Below are 19,197 nucleotides of genomic sequence, written 5' to 3'. Positions count from 1 at the left end.
AGGGGAGGCCTCCTCCGCCGCCGCCATCTTGGACCGGGCCCGTCAGCTTCCGCGGAGCCATCGGCAGACGCCGCGGCCTCCCTTGAGCCCCGACCCCGTCGTCAGAACAACCCCGGGCCCACTTCCCCCCACCCCACTTCCGCTCCGCGCCGTTATCGCGATAGCGCCCGGGCCCGGGGCGCGAGAAAAAGGCGGCGGGCGCTCGCCTCCCTCGCCTATCGCGATACGCTCCTCAGCGGCGGCGCCAGCTCCTGTGGTGAGAGCGTCAGGCTCGACTGGGCCGGACCCCTTCCCCTCCTCCCCCCCGGCGCCGTCGACCGCCTTCCCCGCCGCCCCCGCCCCTGCCACACCGCCTCCTGTCTCGACATGGCCGCCCCCGCTCGGCGCCCGGGGTCCCAGCGCGGCGCGGCCCCCCGTCCGGCGTCCGCCATCCCAGCCGAGCGCGCCCCTCCTTCCGCCGCTCCCCCCTCCGCGCCCCTCCGCGTCACCCGGAGTCCGCCCGCGACCCGGGCCGCGCGTGGCGTCCGCGTCTGCCCCGCGGGGTGCGGGGAGTGAGCCCGGGCGAGGTGCCGCCCCTCCGCGTCCGCGCGGCTGCGGGCGTGGGGTCTCCTCCGGTGCCGGTGCCGGACCCCCTTCCGGGCAGGGACGGCGGCCGGGCTCCCGCCACTCGCGCCCAGCGCGGTGCCCGCTCCTCGGAGACGGGGTGCGGGGGAGCCCCCTGCACGCGGGACGCCGCCGCCGGAGCCCCAGCCAGTTCGCGCTTCGTGCTCCCGGCGCAGGGGGAGCCCCGAGTCCGCGCTGGGGAGCCGGGGAACCGGCCCCAGGTGTGGGGACCTCCTGCCGCCACTCCCTTCGGGCGGGGATGGTGCTGGTCTCGGGGACGAGCTGGTCCCGACTTGCTGACACCCCGTCGGCTGCCACTTGCTCCTCGTTGCTCACCGCCTCCCGGTGTGCGCGGGGCGGGCGCCCCCTCTCCTGAGCCTGGTGCCTGCCCCCCGGGCCGAGTCGGGGGCTGTCACCTCTGGGACCTTCCTCCCCGGCCCGCACCGCACTCGCCGCCCCGTTCACATCAGTCCTTCCATTGGCGTGTAGTCTTTACGGAGGCAGGGGTCCCCCCCCCCCCCCCCCCCCATCCTGTGGACGTGTAAGCTTCGCAGCTCCAAAGAGCCCTCTCGGTGTCCCCAGTCCGAGAGCCGGGGTTCATCCCCACCCACCCTGTTGGCACCTCAGGGAATAAGTTTCCTGTGCTGTGCGATGGGGGGGGGGGGGGGGGGGGGCTGTGCTTTCTCTCCAGGGCAGGGGACCTTTGTGGGGACGGTCCGCCTGCCTGGGTGTTGGCCCCTCTGTCTGTCCCTGCTGAGCGCCCCCCCCCCTCCCAGGGGCAGGGGGGCAGGGCCGCAGGGCTAGTGCGTCTGCTGGGCGCTGATGGCTCAGGCTCCTCGCTGTGGGGGAAGGAGCCTGGGATGGGGGAGCGACCCCCTGTGTGTTGTCACTTTCCCTGGACTAGAGTCCTGTGGTGTCCCCTCTCCCAGGTGGGCCCCCAGGGCCTAGCACACCTGCCGGACAGAGGACAGGGGCTCAGGCCCTGCGAGGCCGCGGCAGCGCCTCCCGGATCGGGTCCAGGATCGCCTCCCAGCATCACCTCGCAGTGGCCCGGGCGTCCTGGTCCTCGTCCTGGGGGGGCGGCTTGGTGTCCGGCCCCTGGACTCAGCCCTGCTCTTCCTGGGGCCTTTGTGACAGCTCTCCCCCCCCCCAGGGGAAGTCGGGGGGCTGTTAGTCCGGGCCTTTCATCTCCTGAGAGTTGGCCCCCGGGGTGGAGAGCTGCGCAGTCGCCCACCCTCAGCGCTGGCTCCTGATGGTGGGATGAGCCTTCCTCTGGACCAGCGGTTCTCAACCTGTGGGTCGCGAACAATGAAAATACATCCTGCATATCAGATATTTACATGACAATTCATAACAGTAGTAAAATTACAGTGATGAAGTAGCAACGAAAATAATTTTGTGGTTGGGGGTCACCACCACATGAGGAACTGTACTAAAGGGTTGCTGCTTTAGGAAGGTTGAGAACCACTGCAGACCTGCTGCCGTGGGGGCGGGGCGGGGGGGGGTGGTTCCCAGGGCGGTGGGGCTCTCCTTGGCCGGCTTCCTCTCTGTTTGTCCTTTGCTGGGGACCTCGGTGTGGGGTTTTCCTCTGGCCAAGGCCCCCGCCCGCTGTAGGGCCCGGTCTCCAGGGCACAGGTGTCCTGGGCTGTGCTGGCCCTTCTCTGGAGGAGCTGCTGTCCAGGTCACGTGTGTCCTGTCCGGGTCTCAGCTGTGTCTCTTGGAGGTTCTGCCTGAAACCTTCTCCCCGGGCTCGGGCTCTGGTTCCCCTTGTTCCCCTGGCGCCGGGCTCCCAACTCCTTCAGGACTCGGGGCTGCAGTCCCTACAGTCCGTACCCTCTAGGGCAGCGGTTCTCAACCTGTGGGTCACAACCCCTTTGGGGGTCGAACGACTCTTTCACAGGGGTCGCCTAAGACCATCGGAAAACACATATATAATTCCATATTGTTTTTGTGATTAATCACTGTGCTTTCATTATGTTCAATTTGTAACAATGAAAACACATCCTGCATATCAGATATTTACATGACGATTCATAACAGTAGCAAAATTACAGTGATGAAGTAGCAACGAAAATAATTTTATGGCTGGGGGTCCCCACAACATGAGGAACTGTATTAAAGGGTCGCGGCCTTAGGAAGGTTGAGAACCACTGATCTGGGGGGTCAGCTCCTCCCTGCCAGGCATTCGGACCCTCTGGGGTGGAGAGGCCTCCCTCACGGAGGAGGCGTGCAGCACCTTGTGTAGGGGCATCAGCGGTGTCTGCGTCCTGGGGAGAGGCGGGGAGCACACACTCCCGTGTGACGTCCTGTCCTCATCCCACCCTGGGCAGCAAGAGGCTTTTCTGGGCCCCTCAGCCTCATGTTGGGGTCTGGGCCCCGTGTGCTTCTTGGTTGAGTTCCCCCTGGGCAGCCCTCTCCTGGGCTCTACGGCTGCTTCCCGTCCTGGAGCTGGGCTTTCCTTGCTTGGGCTTGGCCCCCACACTTGGCGGGTCAGCTGGCCCTGGGCTGAGAGCGGCAGGTTCTCTGGCTGCGCCTGTTGCAGAGGAATGTTCGCCCTCGCAAGCCTCAGGTGCCACAGCCACTACCCCCATGCAGAGGGGGCCCTGTGGGGGGCCAGCACAGCCTCCCTGAGGTTAGGGACCTGCCCGTCTGTATGGGCCCCCGCCCGGTCCAAGGCCTGCTCTCTGGCACCCTGTCCCCCGCCTCCCCCCCTCCAGGGCAGCTACTGCCCACGTGGGAGGTAGTGTTGACTGTGAACTTAGGAGTGACAGGTTCTGACCACTTCGAGAGTGGAGTGCTGAGTGTCCGCCTGTGGGCAGGGACTGCTCGGGTTGAGGCTCAGTCCTTGGCATAGGGCTCCCTCCGCCTCGTCCCCCACCTCGGAGCCGGGGGAGCTGGGCCTTTTAGCAGAGGCCGCCTCTCGAGGGGCAGCCTGGCGTCGGGAGTCCTCGTGTGTAACCCTCGCTGCCAGGCCCCGCTCCCCTGGTCTTGATGTCGGGCCCTAAGGTGTAGCTTCCTCCTCCAGGCAAAGCTCCTGGTGACCCCTGACGGCCTCAGCTCCCCTGGGGTGCCTGCGAGTTCTTGAGGGTGCAGGTGCCCCTCTGGGTCCTGGGTGCTTGCCCTGGCGGTGTGTGTTTCCAAGTCTCCATTTCCGATGCTCTGATATGTAACTCCCTCCTGCCTGCAGATAGCTCCTCTCGGCGAAGGTCCCCTTTCACCCTCTCGGCTCCCCAGAGCTCTCCTCCCGGCCTCTTGGGTCGCCGTCTGCCCCAGACCCAGCCCTTCTGGCTGGCGCCCCTTGGGGTGGGCATGTTGTCTCCTTTGGTTTCAGCATTCGCTCTGGGGTAGACTTTTCCTACTTGGGACCCAGCCCTGTCGGTGTGGGGGGTTAGCGCTGCTTGGTTACGGCATGTCTGCCCCCCACACCCCCTCTGTCCCTGACAGCTCACACACTCAGTGCCGGCCCTTCTCTGGGGGGCACAGCTATTCTGTGCCTCCCGACGTGGCTGAAGGTGCCTCTCAGGTGTTGGGGGCTAGTCCCCTGCGTCCCCGACCCCTCGGTAGGAAGTGAGGCCTCCAGGTCTCACCTTCGTCCCTGGCAGGCAGCTGTGTGCTGGCTCTTTTCTGCTCTGAAGAAGGCATTGGGGTGTCATCTGGGGCAAGGTGCCCCGCACTCTAGGAATTTTCCACTTCCTGGGTCAGACGTAGACAAAAGTATCTCTGTTTCTTCATTTCAATAAAGTTCAGGCCTGTGCTGGGCAGGTGAGGCAGCGTGGAGAACTGGGCTAGGTCCTTGTCCTCGAGTAGATTCCTCATCCCCTTCCCGTCCCCTGCACCCCTCTTCCCAGCCTTGTTCCTGTCTGGGTTTGCGCCCACCAGAGAGTAAATGTGTGTTCCTTCCCCCTCTCCCAGCAGCGTCTGTCTCCACGAGAGTATGAAGAGAGTGCGCCTATAGGGCAGGGAAGATGGCGGACAAGCGCAAACTCCAAGGTACTCGGCGGCGGCCCACGCCTGCGGCCTCGTGCCCTCGGAGCTCCTCCTGGGTGCCTGCTGCTCGGCAGGCGCTCACTGCCCTCCTTCCTTCCTTCCGCAGGTGAGATTGACCGCTGCCTCAAGAAGGTGTCCGAGGGCGTCGAGCAGTTTGAAGACATCTGGCAGAAGGTACAGGTCTGGGCCTACGAACCTGGGTCTCCAGCGAGCAGAGCCAGGAGGAGGTGCGGGGTGTCAGGAGGGGATGCTGAGGACCTGAGGGAAGCAGCTCTGAGATGGGTTGGGGGTGTCCTCAGAGTCCCGGGCACAGACTGGCGTGGGCACTAGGGCCGCGAGTCCCACACTGACGGCGTGCGTTCTCTCCTCCTCCAGCTCCACAATGCAGCCAACGCGAACCAGAAAGAAAAGTATGAGGCTGACCTAAAGAAGGAGATTAAGAAGCTTCAAGTGAGGGGCTGGGGGCCGGGACGCTGTGTCCTGCGGGAGGCAGGACGGGAGAGTGGACTGCTGGGTCCCAGGAAGAGGAGGGCCGGGGCCTCGGCGCCCGGGTGCCGAGGAGTCTGACTGTCTTGCTTTTCCCTTCAGCGGCTGAGGGACCAGATCAAGACATGGGTAGCGTCCAACGAGATCAAGGACAAGAGGCAGCTCATAGACAACCGCAAGCTCATTGAGACGGTAGGAGCCGGGCCTGGCCTCTGAGGCGGGAGGGCCCCGAGGTCCCGGGAACAGAAGGGAAGGGGACAGGCTGCCAACTGCGCTCTCCACAGCAAATGGAGCGGTTCAAAGTCGTGGAGCGAGAGACCAAAACCAAAGCCTACAGCAAGGAGGGCCTGGGCCTGGCGCAGAAGGTGGACCCCGCCCAGAAGGAGAAGGAGGAGGTCGGCCAGTGGCTCACGGTGAGTCGGGCGAGAACAGGAGGTGACCTCGGGGCCCTGCCCCAGGCATCGCAGGGGACGCTGGCTGACCCCGCCTTTCCTCCTCCCCCAGAACACGATCGACACCCTAAACATGCAGGTGGACCAGTTTGAGAGCGAAGTGGAGTCACTGTCGGTGCAGACGCGCAAGAAGAAGGGCGACAAGGATGTGAGTGGGGCCGGCAGCCTTAGGGTGGGGCGGGCTGGCTGGTGGGCCGGGGGCTCGGGCGGGCTCAGGGCATAGCTGACTGGGCTGGCGCAGGAGGAGGTGAGGCAGGCTCGGTCCCTTCTGGGTGAACAGGGGCCGGCGAGGAGGAGGAGGAGGAGGAAGAGGAGCAGTGGGGGGAAGGCGAGGAGTTCTGCCTGGGTCGCACAGTGTGAGACCCGACGGACCGGGGTGGGAGGCCCAGCAGCTGCAGCCCCGGGTCCTCAGGCGGGGACATGGGTACAGGCAGGGCGAGGCACGAGGGACAGTGCATGGGGCCAAGGAGCAGTGAGGTCTGGGACGGCCAGAGGCTCGGGCCTCGGGTTCCAGAACCCAGGATGCAGGTTGTGAGTTCGCAGGGTGCAGACCCCTGCTTGTTGGCATGGGAAGCACGGAACAGAGCTGTCCTCAGAGCTGGCGCGGGGATGGCCTGCGAGGGAGGTGCAGACATGGTGTGAGCGCCGAGGGCTCTGGGGACCGGGTTCGGAGGGGGCCAGAGCCACGTGCTGAATAATGTTCCGGTCAGCGAGGGTCTGTGTGCCTGGTGGTCCATGAGCTGATAACGTTGTAACCTAAAGGCTTACTTGTGATGTTGGAAGGAAAGGCTCAGCCCAACTACGGTGATGAAGTTACTGCCTGAGCGGTGGTTTAAGTGGAGGAGGAGGCTCCGCATGCTGTTCCCTCCCTGTGCGAGGAGTGGGCTGGGGAGGAGGGGCGCCCGGGAGCCTGCCCCCTGCCCGCACCGTGCACATGCACATACTCGTGTGCACTCACTTCCCTTGGTTCCTGGTTCACTCTCGCTCCCAGCAGTACTGCTCCCCTCCGGTTCCCGTCCCCATCATCCCCATCACCCCTCCCCCTGCCAAGCCCCTTCCCTTTGTTCTCATCTCTAGCTTTACCTTCCTGGGTCTCCTGATTTCTGTTCTCCCTTTCTCTCCCCTTCCCTTCTACCCTTTCTTCCTCCCGCTACTAACTCTCACCACAGCCCTCCCCCCACTACTCCAATGCGTGCACACACACAGGCACCTGCACACTTGATGCTTTGCGCTGTGTTGTTGCTGTGCCTTTCCTGTGGGGATGTTTAGATACACGAATACTTACGTGGTGCTACAGTAGCTACACCGCTCAGCACATAACGTGGTGGACAGGCTGTAGCCCTGGGCACCAGGCTGTGCCAGGCAGCCTGGGGTGGGGGAGGCCAGACCTTCCAGGTCTGCGTCAGTGCCTGACGACACGTTCTCAGAACATGTCCCTGTTAAGTGACGCATGGTCATGTAATAGGTCCGTTCAGAGAGGGGGTTAGACTTGGGATTAAGGTGTCAAATCCCAAAGGGAATGGGATCCTTGGGAGGAGGTACCTGGAGTGCCTGGGAGCCAGGCTTCAGATTCTGGGCTCCTCAGCGGGCACAGCTGGGCGGGGGGGGGCATGGCATGACAAGGGCTGTGATTGTAAACCGCAAGCTCCCTCGAGTGGGGTCATCATTATTACTGTGGGAGCCAGACAGGATGTGGGGGCCTCAGCAGAGGTGGGAGGTCCAGGCAGTCAGGAGGCACACACGGGGACCAGGCTGTGGGAGGCACAGGGTCTCCGAGTCCTCGCCAGGTCTGCAGGGACGTCTGGGCAGCTGTGGGATCCCGTAGGGGTCAGGGCGGGCAGGCTCCACACTGCCCGCGCCAGGAGGGGCCCGAGTGGGACTGAGGACGGGTTCTGTGGGGCAGGAGGGCTGGGCGGCGCCCGCAGCCCCTGAGCTGGCCCTGGGCTCACCAGCAGAAGCAGGACCGGATCGAGGGCCTGAAGCGGCACATCGAGAAGCACCGCTACCACGTGCGCATGCTGGAGACCATCCTGCGCATGCTGGACAACGACTCCATCCTGGTGGACGCCATCCGCAAGATCAAGGACGACGTGGAGTACTACGTCGACTCCTCTCAGGACCCCGACTTCGAGGAGAATGAGTTCCTCTACGACGACCTGGACCTCGAGGACATTCGTGAGGCCCAGGGGTGACCTGCGTGCGCAGGGCGGTGGGGCCGGGCAGGGGGCGCCCCAGCCAGCTCAGCACACCCCTCCCCTGCCCCACAGCACAGGCGCTGGTCGCCACCTCCCCCCCCAGCCACAGTCACATGGAGGACGAGATCTTCAACCAGTCGAGCAGCACGCCCACCTCCACCACCTCCAGCTCGCCCATCCCCCCCAGCCCAGCCAACTGCACCACGGTGAGGCCTGGGCCCGCCCGGCACGGGGGGCGGGGTCTCAGGGCCTGCGGGAGGGAAGCGAGGAAGCGAGGATCTCTGCATCCAGTGTCTGGGTCCAAGGGCCCCAGAGAGCTGAGGAGATGGACGGCCACACGGGGTGCTGGGTGTGGAGGTGGGAGGCTGGGCAGAGGTCGGGCCGCATCCCCGAGGAGGCTGGCGGGCGGTGCTGGCTCTGGGAGACGACCTGGGGAGCAGGGCTTCGGTTCCCAGTGAGAGAGGGGCACAGGGACTTGAATGCTCTGAGGCCCGAGGGGTCAGTTGGGTACAGGTCCCTGGGGTTCAGAGATGACGCGTTTCTGACTGTGCCTCCCTCACCTCAGGAAAACTCTGAAGATGACAAGAAGAGGGGACGCTCCACGGACAGTGAAGTCAGCCAGGTGGGTCTGAGGGGCGTGTCGCTTGCTCCTTCTTTGGTTCCCAAAGGTGCGCTGAAGCCTGAGGATGGCCGCAGTGCGGGCTCTGGGACAGGCTGCCCCGAGGGGCCAGGGGCAGGCAGGCAGGGGCTGTGGTCCAGGTGTGGCCAGGCGCCTCCTGGCAGGGAGGCCAGAGGCTGCTCCGGAGGGCATGTCAGCCCTGGGTGTAGGGGGAGACGAGCTTGCCCAGTGGGGAAGGTGACGTTCCTGGGCCAGGTGGTGGCAGGTAACACAGGCGTCGTCAGTGAAACCCAAAGTGCCGCGCGGTGAGCCCGCCAGGTGTCCAAGGCCAGCTGCGAACGCAGGGCCTGGGGTGGCCGGGCCAAGAGCCCAGAGGGACCCTGTGCAGCCTCGGAAAGGGCCCGACCAGCCCGAGACCCACCGGGTCAGCGTCAGGCGGGCCCTTTCTCTGGGAGGTGCTGGGTCTCGGCTGTGCTGTGCCGGGTCTGGTGGGTTTCCCAGGGGGGAAGCACTCGGGGTTCCTTTCTCCCCTGGTGGCCCCGAGAATCAGCGCCTCCCGGGCAGCACACCTTGGGAGACGCTGCTTGAGTGGTGTCTCCAGGAGGGAGCGGAGCAGGCCCAGGCCCGGGCTCTCCGTGGGCCACGGGAGGGCCGTCCGGGCCGGAGGCAGGCAGTGGTGAGGCTGTGAGGTGCCAGGAAGGAGTCCGCACGTGTCCCGCTGGGTGTGTGGGGAGCACAGGGGCCGGGGCATCAGGATGGCAGCCCCAGGTGGCCAAGAGCAAGTCTTTGCCAGCAGCTTGGCCTCGGGAGCGCCGTGGGCGCGCCGCCAGCCTGCTTCCTGGGGTGGTGCTCACACGCCCCACGAGGTGCTTAGGGGCCCTCTGTGTGACGTGTGGGGTCACTGTCCAGTGCAGCTCTCTTTCCTTCTCTTGGGCTCGGGCTGGTTCCGTCTCGCCTCATGTGAGGCCTTAGGTGTTCCCATGTGGCCGTGTCACGGACAGCGGGTTTCTCCTGTGTGTCACACCCCTCTGTCTGGGGGATGTGGGGACAGGTGCAGGCAGGGCGTGGCGCTGGGTGGGGCTAGGAAGGCATCAGTGTTTGAAGCAGGAAGGTGGCTGTGGAAGCCATTCCGGTGAGGTCGCCCAGTCCCCGGGAAGGGGTGCCGGAGGCTCGGCATGACATCCCTGCTGGCCTGCGGGTCCTGACCCTCTTCTCTCTCCCACCTGCAGTCTCCGGCCAAAAACGGCTCCAAGCCAGTCCACAGCAGCCAGCACCCTCAGTCCCCCGCCGTGCCGCCCAGCTACCCGGCCGGCCCCCCGCCCGCCACCTCAGCTCTGAGCAACACCTCTGGCAACAATGGGGCCCCCGCCCCGGCAGCACCTCCAAGTGCCCTGGGCCCCAAGGCCAGCCCAGCTCCGAGCCACAACTCGGGCACCCCCGCCCCCTACGCCCAGGCTGTGGCCCCACCAGCCCCCAGTGGGCCCAATGCTGCCCAGCCCCGGCCCCCCAGCGTCCAGCCCGGCGGGGGAGGTGGTGGAGGCAGCGGCAGCAGTAACAGCAGTGGCAGTGGAGGTGCCAGCAAACAGAACGGTGCCACCAGTAAGTGGGGGTTGCTGGGGAGCAGGGGTGCGGGGGGAGCTGTTGGAGGCCTCTCTCATCCCCTCCTCCTTCCCCAGGTTACAGCTCCGTCGTAGCGGACAGCCCGGCGGAGGTGGCTCTCAGCAGCAGTGGGGGCAGCAACGCCAGCAGCCAGGCTCTGGGCCCCCCATCTGGCACCCACAACCCACCCTCCACCTCGTGAGTGTTGGCCTCCGTCGGGGTTGGGGACAGGCACGCACAGGCACGGGGTACCCACTGTTGCCCATGGTGCGGACACAGGCCTTGCCCTGGCCCGTTGGCACCCCCACAAGCCATGTCCCACCTCTTTCGGTCTGGGACACGGGGCACGGGTCCCCCAGCTTTGCCCTTTGCGACGTAAAGCGTTCCTCACTGACAGGGTTCTCAGCCCACACTCCCTTGGGCACTCCGACTTCCTCTTTCCCGGAGGAGCTCTGGTTTGGCCCCAGCCCCCCCTTTCTGTTCCTGCCCCACCGTCACCTGACTCCATGGAGGGCTCTGTCTGCTTCCCAAAGTGAAAGACCCCAAAGTCCTCCTTCCCGTCCCCAGCCACCCTCCCCTGGTCCCCGATGCCCAGGACAGCGCCCCACGAGAGCTTCCCCTCATGGTGGGACCTCGGGGAGCCTGCTCCCAGACATTCAGCCCACCTCTCTGGGGGCTCCCAAGGGGGCGTCTGCCTGAGGCACCACATCTTGTGGCTGGAACACCCGCTCTCACACCTGCTCCATGGACCATTCAGAGGCCGCCCTGTTTCCTAGTGGATGTCGGCTGCACGGTCTCCTGGGAGCGCCGAGTCTTCCCCACCCGGCAGCTTTTCCTCCCAGAGAGCCTTCTCTCCGTCCCTCAGCCCACCCCTTGCGGTTCCTCTGCTGCTGCTGGCCTCCTCCCGTCCCCGCCCCCCGCCGTCACCCTTCCTGTCCGTCTCACCGTGGGGACACTCCCATGATCCCCCTCTTCTGTCTTCTCTCCAGGAAGGAATCCAGTGCAGCTGCCCCAGCAGGCGCTGGGGGCGTAGCCCCAGGCTCAGGGAACAACGCTGGGGGACCCAGCCTTCTCGTGCCACTTCCTGTGAACCCTCCCAGCTCCCCGACACCCAGCTTCAGTGATGCCAAGGCAGCTGGCGCCCTGCTCAACGGACCCCCGCAGTTCAGCGCCGCCCCGGAGATCAAGGTGGGTGGGAAGCCTGTGTGTCTTGCCCCTGCCAGCTTTGCCCAGACCTTCGCTGCCACCCCCGGCTCCACTCCTCACGCCATCACTGCTTTCTCTGGTCTTTCCCTTCCGCCTGCACCCTCATCGTCTCGGGGTCTCCCCCGCCCTCTTGCTCCCCCAGCCTTGTCCTGTGCCTGGTGGTGCTCACTCGCCTGCTGCCTGCTCTCCGGGTGCCCACCATCCTCTCTCCTTCCAGTTCTGTCGCCATTTCTCCTCTTAAGACACATTGTACTTTATTCACACAAACACTGTCCAGCTCACGGCCCTCCTGTTCCCTTGAGGACACGCCTGCTGACGTCTGCTCTGGGCGTCTGTGCTGCGTGAACGCACCCAGTACCGCCTTCCGTGCGGACAGAGCCCCCGCTGGGTGGGAGTGCACTTGGCCCCTGTAGTCTAACCTGTGGCGACGGCCCTGCAAGGCCTCTTGGGGGGGTGACTAAGCAGGGACCCAGATGGGGCAGGTGGGGTCACAGTGGCAGGAAATGCTGACGGAGGAAGAGAAGTGGGTGTCTGCGGAGTTCTAGGCAGGCTCGTGTCGGAGTGGTCGTTAGAAGGCTGGGGTGGGGGGGATCAGCAGAGAGAGGAGGAAAGGGGTGTCCTCTCTGCAGGAGGGGGTGCAGGCCATCTGCCTGACCTGGTGGGGTGTCGCCATTGAGGGCAGGGGTCCTGATCGCCACCAGCAGGACACTGCGGGTTAGACCCGGGTCCAAGCCCGCGTTGCCCTCTATTCCCCCTCCACCCGACTCGGCAGTCACCATGGGTGACGTTGCCTGGAAGGCTGGGAACCTCGTCAGGCTCCTGGGAGCTTGGCCCAGAGCGAGCACTCCCACCGAGAGGTGCAAGGGCAGGAAGTTCACGTGTCCATGTTCCTGGAGCAGGTCCTCAGCTGGGAGGGCCCCACAGGGAGGGGCTGCTGGGGTGAGTGGTGGGAGCCTTGGAGAGGACCCGGGGCCCGGGGAGAACAGGACGGAGGTGCTGTGAAGGTCTGGGCAGCGAGGACGGCCGGGCTGGGGCGCGAAGGGAGACGCAGGCAGGAGGAGGTGCTCCGTGCGTTGAAGGAGGGGTGTCGCACGTGTGCATAGCAGGTGGTTTCTTCTCTGCGTGCCCGTCCTGCACAGTGTCTGCAGCATCAGCGCAGGTCCGGCTCTGCTGGGGGGTGCTTCCCTGGCCAGTCCCCCCCGTTAGGGCCGCAGCAAACACTGTCTCACACTAAAGGCTCTGGCTGTGCCACTCTCCCCCAAGCAGACGTGGGTGCCGGCGGCCTCTGAGTCCCTGCACCAGCCCTCTGCCCAGGGCCTGAGGCACCTGTTCCCTCCCCAGGCCCCCGAGCCCCTGAGCTCCCTGAAGTCCATGGCAGAAAGGGCAGCTCTCAGCTCCGCCATTGAGGACCCCGTGCCAACGCTGCACCTGACTGAGCGAGGTGAGGGTCCCGGTGCTGTGGGGGCAGCCCAGCGAGGAAGGGCGCCCACCCAGCCTCACCCAAGGGCCTGGCCCTGCCCTCCCCACAGACATCATCCTGAGCAGCACGGCAGCTCCTCCGGCCTCGGCCCAGCCGCCTCTGCAGCTTTCAGAGGTGAACATCCCGCTGTCCCTGGGGGTGTGCCCCCTGGGACCTGTGCCCCTCACCAAGGAGCAGCTCTACCAGCAGGCCATGGAAGAGGCCGCCTGGCACCACATGCCCCACCCCTCAGACTCTGAGCGGATCAGGTGAGGGGCTGCGGGGAGGGGACCCAGGTCTAGGGAGGAGGCTGGGGTGGGGATCTGGTCCCCAGTCCTGAGACCCATAAAGCTTGCCGGGCACCTGATGTGGGCTCCACGGTCGGTGGGGATGAGCAGTTCAGGCTGGGTGATCAGGTGACAGACGCTCCCATTGGTCCCCGAGCGGTGGGGCGGGGGAGAGAGGTGAGAGGGGTGGGGGCCTTCTGCCACCCCGATACAGCAGGGGTGGCAGGCACTGGCACTAACACACCGGTCCCCCACAGACAGTACCTCCCCCGGAACCCCTGCCCGACGCCCCCCTACCACCACCAGATGCCACCCCCCGCACTCGGACACCGTGGAGTTCTACCAGCGCCTGTCCACCGAGACGCTCTTCTTCATCTTCTACTATCTGGAGGTACAGCAGGGCCCCCGGGGCAGCCTCGGGCCCCCCGGCTTCGCCGCCACCGCCGCTGTCCCCCCTCGGGCTGGAGGGGTGAGGTGGGTGCCCCACTGCGGCCACTGGGACCGCACCCCTCCCCATTCCCCCAGTCCTGGGCCCCCCCAAACCAAACCCATCCCAGTCCCCACTTCAGCACAGGGGGGTCAGAACGGCCGAGGCGGAGGGCTAGGTTCCCCACTCCCCGTGCCCGTCCCGTTTAGCTGTCCCTGCGGGCGTCACATGTAGCCTCCGCCCTCCTCCCGCCTGGGAAGCCTAGGCCGCCTCCTCCGAGCACTCCTCATGCATTAGTCTCTCTTCCTTCTCCAAGCTTCTCTGGAAGCACTCCCACCTCCTGTCTCCTTTTCCTTCTGGCCAGCACTGGTATGTTCTGTGCCCCGCCCGGCTCTTGGCTCCTGCTGGAGGGTCCAGCCCATCTTGGTCTGTGGCGGGGCCCGGGGTCAGCCCTGATGCCCTGCCCATCCCCCTTGCCCCTCCCATCTGGGGGGTCCCCTGACCCCCCCTGCACCCTTCCTCCCCCAGGGCACTAAGGCGCAGTACCTGGCAGCCAAGGCCCTGAAGAAGCAGTCGTGGCGGTTCCACACCAAGTACATGATGTGGTTCCAGAGGCACGAGGAGCCCAAGACCATCACGGACGAGTTCGAGCAGGTGAGGCCCCTCCCCTCACCACCCGGGCCAGCTCCGCCCCACCCCGCCTGTCACTCACACCAAGCAGCTCCTGGTCACCCTAGGCCAGTGATGGCAAACCTTCTGAGCTCGGAGTGTCAGCATTTTGAAAAACCCTAACATGACTCTGGTGCCGTGTCACATATAGAAATTTTTTGATATTTGCAACCATAGTAAAACAAAGATTTATATTTTTGACATTTTATATATTTAAATGCCATATAACAAAGAAAAAGAAATGAGTTTGAGCGTCACCTCTGACACGCATGTCATGTCATAGGTTTGCCATCACTGCCCTAAGTCCTGGCCTAAACGCCCCTTCCTCGGGGAGCCTCCCCCAGCCACACAGCCTGTGCCTGTCCGCCCCCCACGGCCACGCTGCCCAGGGCCTTGCCGCCTCCTTTCTGCGTGTGCCTAGCACTCACTCAGCAAGTGCGAAGTAACAGGAAGCTGTTACTTTCTGAACGGCCTTCTCCAGTTCCAATGATGGATGGGGCTCCTTACAAAACGCTCAGGGGACTTAACCTGGGTGTGGCCCCACCTCCAGCGGGGCCCGGGCAAGGCACTGAAACCTGTGCCATTTCCATTTTCTGTAAAAACGGGGTGACGGCCCCCCTTACGCAGTGGTGAGGCTTAAACGAGTCAGTCACGTGTGTACATGACGGGTGCCTGCCACGGAGGGTCCTGGGCGTGCTGCACTTGTCCCAGCGGCTTTCACCTGGTGCCTGATGGTCATGTCCTCAGAGGACTCAGCCCGCTCCCCTCGGTTCCTGCAGGTTCTTTGAAGCATTTCAGCTGCTCAGAGCCCAGCCTCATCCCCACAGGCCTTCTCTGACCTCCAGACCTGTCCCCTCCTGGTTGGGTCCAAAGTACCCACTGAGTTAGTGTATTTCCAGGCATCACTCCTCCAGAAAGACCCGCCCACCGGGCACCAGTGACGTCAGTGCGCACACAGCCTGTCCCTCTCTAGCCGGGTGCTGGCCTCGGGGGGTGGAGATGCAGTGCTAGGACGCCACGGCCTCCTGAGAAGCAGGACTTTGCAAAGTGCGGGGCCTTGGCCCTGCTCTGTCATGTGACCTCTGCGCCTCCCTCTGCTTCCTCTAAAGTGGGCGTGGTAACCTTTCCTACCCAAGGGCGTGCCATGCCGGACGGTGCAGGGTCAGGGCCTGGCACCTCCACGGCCCTGACAACAGTCCCCGTTGTCAGCTCGCCCCGCTCCCCAAGCACCTCCCGTCCGCTCACTGACCGCCTTCTCCCCGGCCAGGGCACCTACATCTACTTCGACTACGAGAAGTGGGGCCAGCGGAAGAAGGAAGGCTTCACCTTCGAGTACCGCTACCTGGAGGACCGGGACCTCCAGTGACACCGGCCCGCCCCCACCCCACCCCAGCATGCTGACCCCCTGCCCCGAGGGCTCTGCCCTGGAAGATGGGGAGGCCCCAGGCCATGGGGCAGCCCCCTCCCCCAGGAAGCAAGGAGGGGCCGGGAGGCTTTCTCTTCCTCTCAGCCCCACCCTGGGGGCCTGGGGGCGAGGGCTGCCCCCTCCTCCCCTCTCGAGTTGAGGGACATTTTTTGGTAAACCTATTTTCATTTTGGAAAATATTTATGAATAAATAGTTTTATATGACGGCTGGCAGCAACAGCCTCTCCTGTACCCCTCAGGAGTCAGTGAGCCAGAGGGGGGTCCTGCCAGCGGGGGCGCCGGGCCAGCTGCGGGTTGAACTGGGAGTTGTACCGCCTCCGCCGATCGTCTGTCTCTTCTGGTGGCTCCTCCTGTTGTGACCCCCCTCGGACCCGGGCCAGCAGGGCCTCTGCCCGCGCCCTCTCAGTGGCTTCCCGCCGAAGGCGTTCAGCTCGAAGCTGGTCCAGGGACGGGGATCTGGGGGAAGGAGAATCCGGTTAGAAAGCTGAAGCCCCACCTTCCCCCAAGAGGGAGCAGCCACCGGCCCCCCTGCCTGCATCAGACGTGCTCCTGGCCTTGGCTCCTGGAGCCTCTGGGACCAGGAAACGGACCTCCCGCCAGGGGCCAGGACCTGTGCTGCCCTGTGGGCCTCTGTCCTCCTCCCCAGTCTCAACAGTGAGGTGCCCCTTCAGATCAGGAGAGGCTGCTGCTAACCAGCTGCGTGACACTGCACACACCCGGGCCTCTCAGCCTCAGTTTCCCCTCCTGTGCTCGGGTCTGCCATCCTAGCAACAGGCCTGCTTCTGCTCTAACCCTGCGGTTCTCAAAGCTCCAGGACCCCACAGAACTCCTGTGTCCCTGGGTTGTAGAGCCTCTGGTAATGTTAACATTAGAAGTGAAAACAAATCTTGGAAACAAACGTGTCCCACCGGCCATCAGAGCAGTGGAACCTCCACGTCACTCATGCAGCCCCTGGGAACCACTACAAAGTGAAAAGCTAAATGGTGTTGCTGTGAAAACAGGCTTGACCTTGCCGAGCCCCCAGGGTCGCGGAGAACCACCTCTGCCCAACCAGCCTGTCCCAGAGCCCCTGGGGCCCACGTGGGTTCCCTCCTTACTCTTTGGGCCGCTGTTTCTCAGGCCTCGCTTCCTTTCTGCTGCGTCCGCCGTGGTCGCCGCTGTGCCTTCTCTTCTTCCCCAAATGTTTCTGCATCTCCAGCAGAGGGTCCAGGCGGTTCTTGACCTTCACATCTGGTCCTGGCCCGGGTGGGGGCGCCCCTCGCTCTGGGGGCAGCTGGTACCAAGGGGGCTGAGTCTGGGCTTCCGCTGCGCTCTGGCCCAGGTACGTCAGGATGCCCAGAGCTTTCTCCTGCTTCTCCTGAGGGGACAGGAAACCGGAGGATGGTCAAGTGTGTCTCCCCGCAGGGAGCCCTGGGTGTGGTAACACGGACACCCATGGCCGGGAGGGTGAAACCCGTCGTTCAGCCAAGTGTTGAGGGCCTGTCGTGAGCCAACTCTGCTACATGCTGGAATCACAGGAGACCAATACAGGTGGGATCCTGCACCGGGCGCAGTGGCGGCTCTAACGGAAAGCACGGGGAGGGGGAGGCACTTGGAGGACAGAAATCTGAACAAGCAAGCCAGGCAGAGAAGTGGCTGAGGCAGGGGGAGGACATGTTCATCCCTGAGGGCAGGCGAGTGACAGGAGCTGACTTCATTTTACAAAGCTCAGATCCCTTCCCGGTATTGACATCAGGTCTGTGCCTGCAGCTTCAGGCCTGGGGTGGGGTGGGGTGGCGGGAGTGACCAGCTTCCACTCCCAAGCCTCCTCGGCCTGGAGGGCTACGACCAGAACTCCCTGTGCCCAGTTCAGTCTGTTCTGAGTCTCCATTAGCTCACTTGGTCCCCACCTGTCCCAGGCACCTGAGGGCAGAGTGCTCCTCCCCCCTGCTCCCTGCCTGACATGAGTGAGGCCGGCTTACCTTCTCCTGTCGCTTTTCTTCCTCATACTCTTTGTTGCTCCCGGTCACCCCTTTCCCCTCCTCCAGCAGCTCCCGAAACAGGTCCACAGGGCCAGAACTTGGGGCCCCCGCATCTGCTGCTTCGAGCTCCGGTAGTGAGTTCCGATGCCTGGCTTTCTTCCGCAGGAATTCTGTGCGGGCCTGGGGGGGAGAAAGTTATGGGCAGAACATTCAGAACCTAGATGTGATCAGAGGAACCGCGAGTGTGGTGCTGCCACAGAGAATTGTGCTGGCGGCCCAGGAGAAGCACCTTCCCAGCCTGGGGAGGAGGGGAAATGAGGCGCCGGCTGGTTTGTAAGATGCCCCCTACCTAAGATGCCTTTCAACCACATGCCAGAGGGTTTCCCAGTCTCAGTGACACAACAGATAACCATGGAGGCAGCCAAAACATCAGGACAGGCGATCTGAGTTCCAGGCAGGGCTCCAAGTCACTGCCCAAGTCGAACTTTTAATTTTTTTAACACAGAAAGGGAGAGAGATACCTTGATTTTTTAAATATATTTTTTATTTTAGAGAGGGAGAGAAACATTGATTGGCTGCCTCCTCCAGGCACCACACTGGGGATCGAGCCCGCTTGACTGGAATCGAAGCCGGGACCCTTCAGTCTGCAGCCCGACGCCTATCCACTGAGCAAACCAGCCAAGGCGGGATACAGCGATGTGTTGTTCCACTCACCTATGCATTCACTGGTGGTTACTTGTATGCGCCCTGGTTGGGGATCGCACCCACTACCTTGGCATATGGGGGACAACGCTGTAACCAACTGAGCTACCTGGCCGGCTCCCAGTCGGTTTCCAATCTCTACTGACACGTGAATTTAAAAAGCCCAGGCTACCTCCCAGCCAGCGCTGAGGACCACCAGGTGTGCACCGGACAGGTGAAGGAGCTACACAGGGAGCGCGCCTGATGTGTGGGGGTGGGGGGTGGACCGGCAGTGCAAAGGCTCCCCACGGAGAGGCCTTGGCTCGCGCCCGTCACTCCGGCGCGGCGTCCTCTGCCCTCTGCTCCATCAGCCCCCCTCCGACCACCACCCGAGCTGCAGGGATGTCGCGAGTGGAGCGCTCTGCGCGGGACGGGCATCCAGAAGGTGCTCAATAAACACACTACAAGCAAACTAAAGAGTGGCCCGAGCTTCCTGGAACTGCTCGGGGGTTCCTTTATTCATACGCTCCTGCTCTGTGCCCGGCAGCGCTCCGGCCTCGCGAACAAGAGCCGAGGAAACTAGACCGAGGAAGGTTCCGCGGCTTCCAACGCGCGGGCGTCCAATTCCGCGCGGGACGCACTTCGCCTGCGCGCCGCCTCCACTTCCGGTCCCTACCGCGGCGCCTGCGCGCTGGGCCCAGGGGCCCGCCCGGCCGCTTTCGGAGCCTACCTCTTGCTGAGCGAGCAGCACTCTCCGTTCGCGCTCTTTCTCCTCCTCCCGGGCCTGGGCCTCATCGCGCCGCACGCGGGCGACATTGTCCTTGTTCCGGACGTGCCAGCTCTTCTTGGGCAAGATGTTCATGGTGCCGTGACGTCCACAGACTGGCAGGCGCGCCCCCTAGCACTTCCGATTGGCGAGAGGATGCCCCGCCCTATCATACCTGCCCCAGCCACGGATTGGTTGTGGATTCACTGACACGCCCCGCCTTCCAACGCCTCGAATCATGCGTGCTGTCGCCTAGCGACCCCCTCGCGTCAACGCCCTGAGCCAATCACAGTGTCTCCACTTTTGACGCGGCCTCTGACTGGCTGGCACGCCCGTCAGGGCCAATACATGTGATTGGCTTGTGCCGCGGAAGC

General features: G+C 64.2%; 2 protein-coding genes across 2 annotated transcripts; one reads left to right on the top strand and one right to left on the bottom strand.

Annotated features, from left to right (window-relative positions):
- Positions 1-29: 29 nt before the first annotated feature.
- Positions 30-15,621, top strand: CNOT3 (CCR4-NOT transcription complex subunit 3). Its single transcript, XM_070402328.1, is given in 19 exon segments — positions 30-256; positions 4,516-4,593; positions 4,697-4,764; positions 4,966-5,040; positions 5,179-5,268; positions 5,361-5,489; positions 5,581-5,676; positions 7,484-7,703; positions 7,796-7,929; positions 8,289-8,345; positions 9,572-9,941; positions 10,019-10,139; positions 10,931-11,129; positions 12,489-12,588; positions 12,677-12,875; positions 13,151-13,205; positions 13,207-13,284; positions 13,849-13,974; positions 15,257-15,621. Coding segments are annotated over 18 exon segments (2,241 nt in total). The 5' UTR covers positions 30-256; positions 4,516-4,568; the 3' UTR covers positions 15,356-15,621.
- Positions 15,590-19,180, bottom strand: LENG1 (leukocyte receptor cluster member 1). The gene is made up of 4 exons (XM_070402339.1): positions 18,788-19,180; positions 17,377-17,556; positions 16,513-16,772; positions 15,590-15,871 (listed from the first exon to the last, which is right to left on the bottom strand). The coding sequence occupies exons 1-4, from the start codon at positions 18,917-18,919 to the stop codon at positions 15,658-15,660; spliced, it is 786 nt and encodes a 261-aa protein (XP_070258440.1). The 5' UTR covers positions 18,920-19,180; the 3' UTR covers positions 15,590-15,657.
- Positions 19,181-19,197: the final 17 nt, after the last annotated feature.

The sequence above is a fragment of the Myotis yumanensis genome, unplaced genomic scaffold, assembly GCF_028538775.1.
Source record: "Myotis yumanensis isolate MYYU_CA2020_CCGP unplaced genomic scaffold, mMyoYum1.0.hap1 SCAF_23, whole genome shotgun sequence".
NCBI lineage: Eukaryota > Metazoa > Chordata > Mammalia > Chiroptera > Vespertilionidae > Myotis > Myotis yumanensis.
Note: the sequence above shows the minus strand (reverse complement) of the source record. Positions and strands in the feature narration are given on the sequence as shown.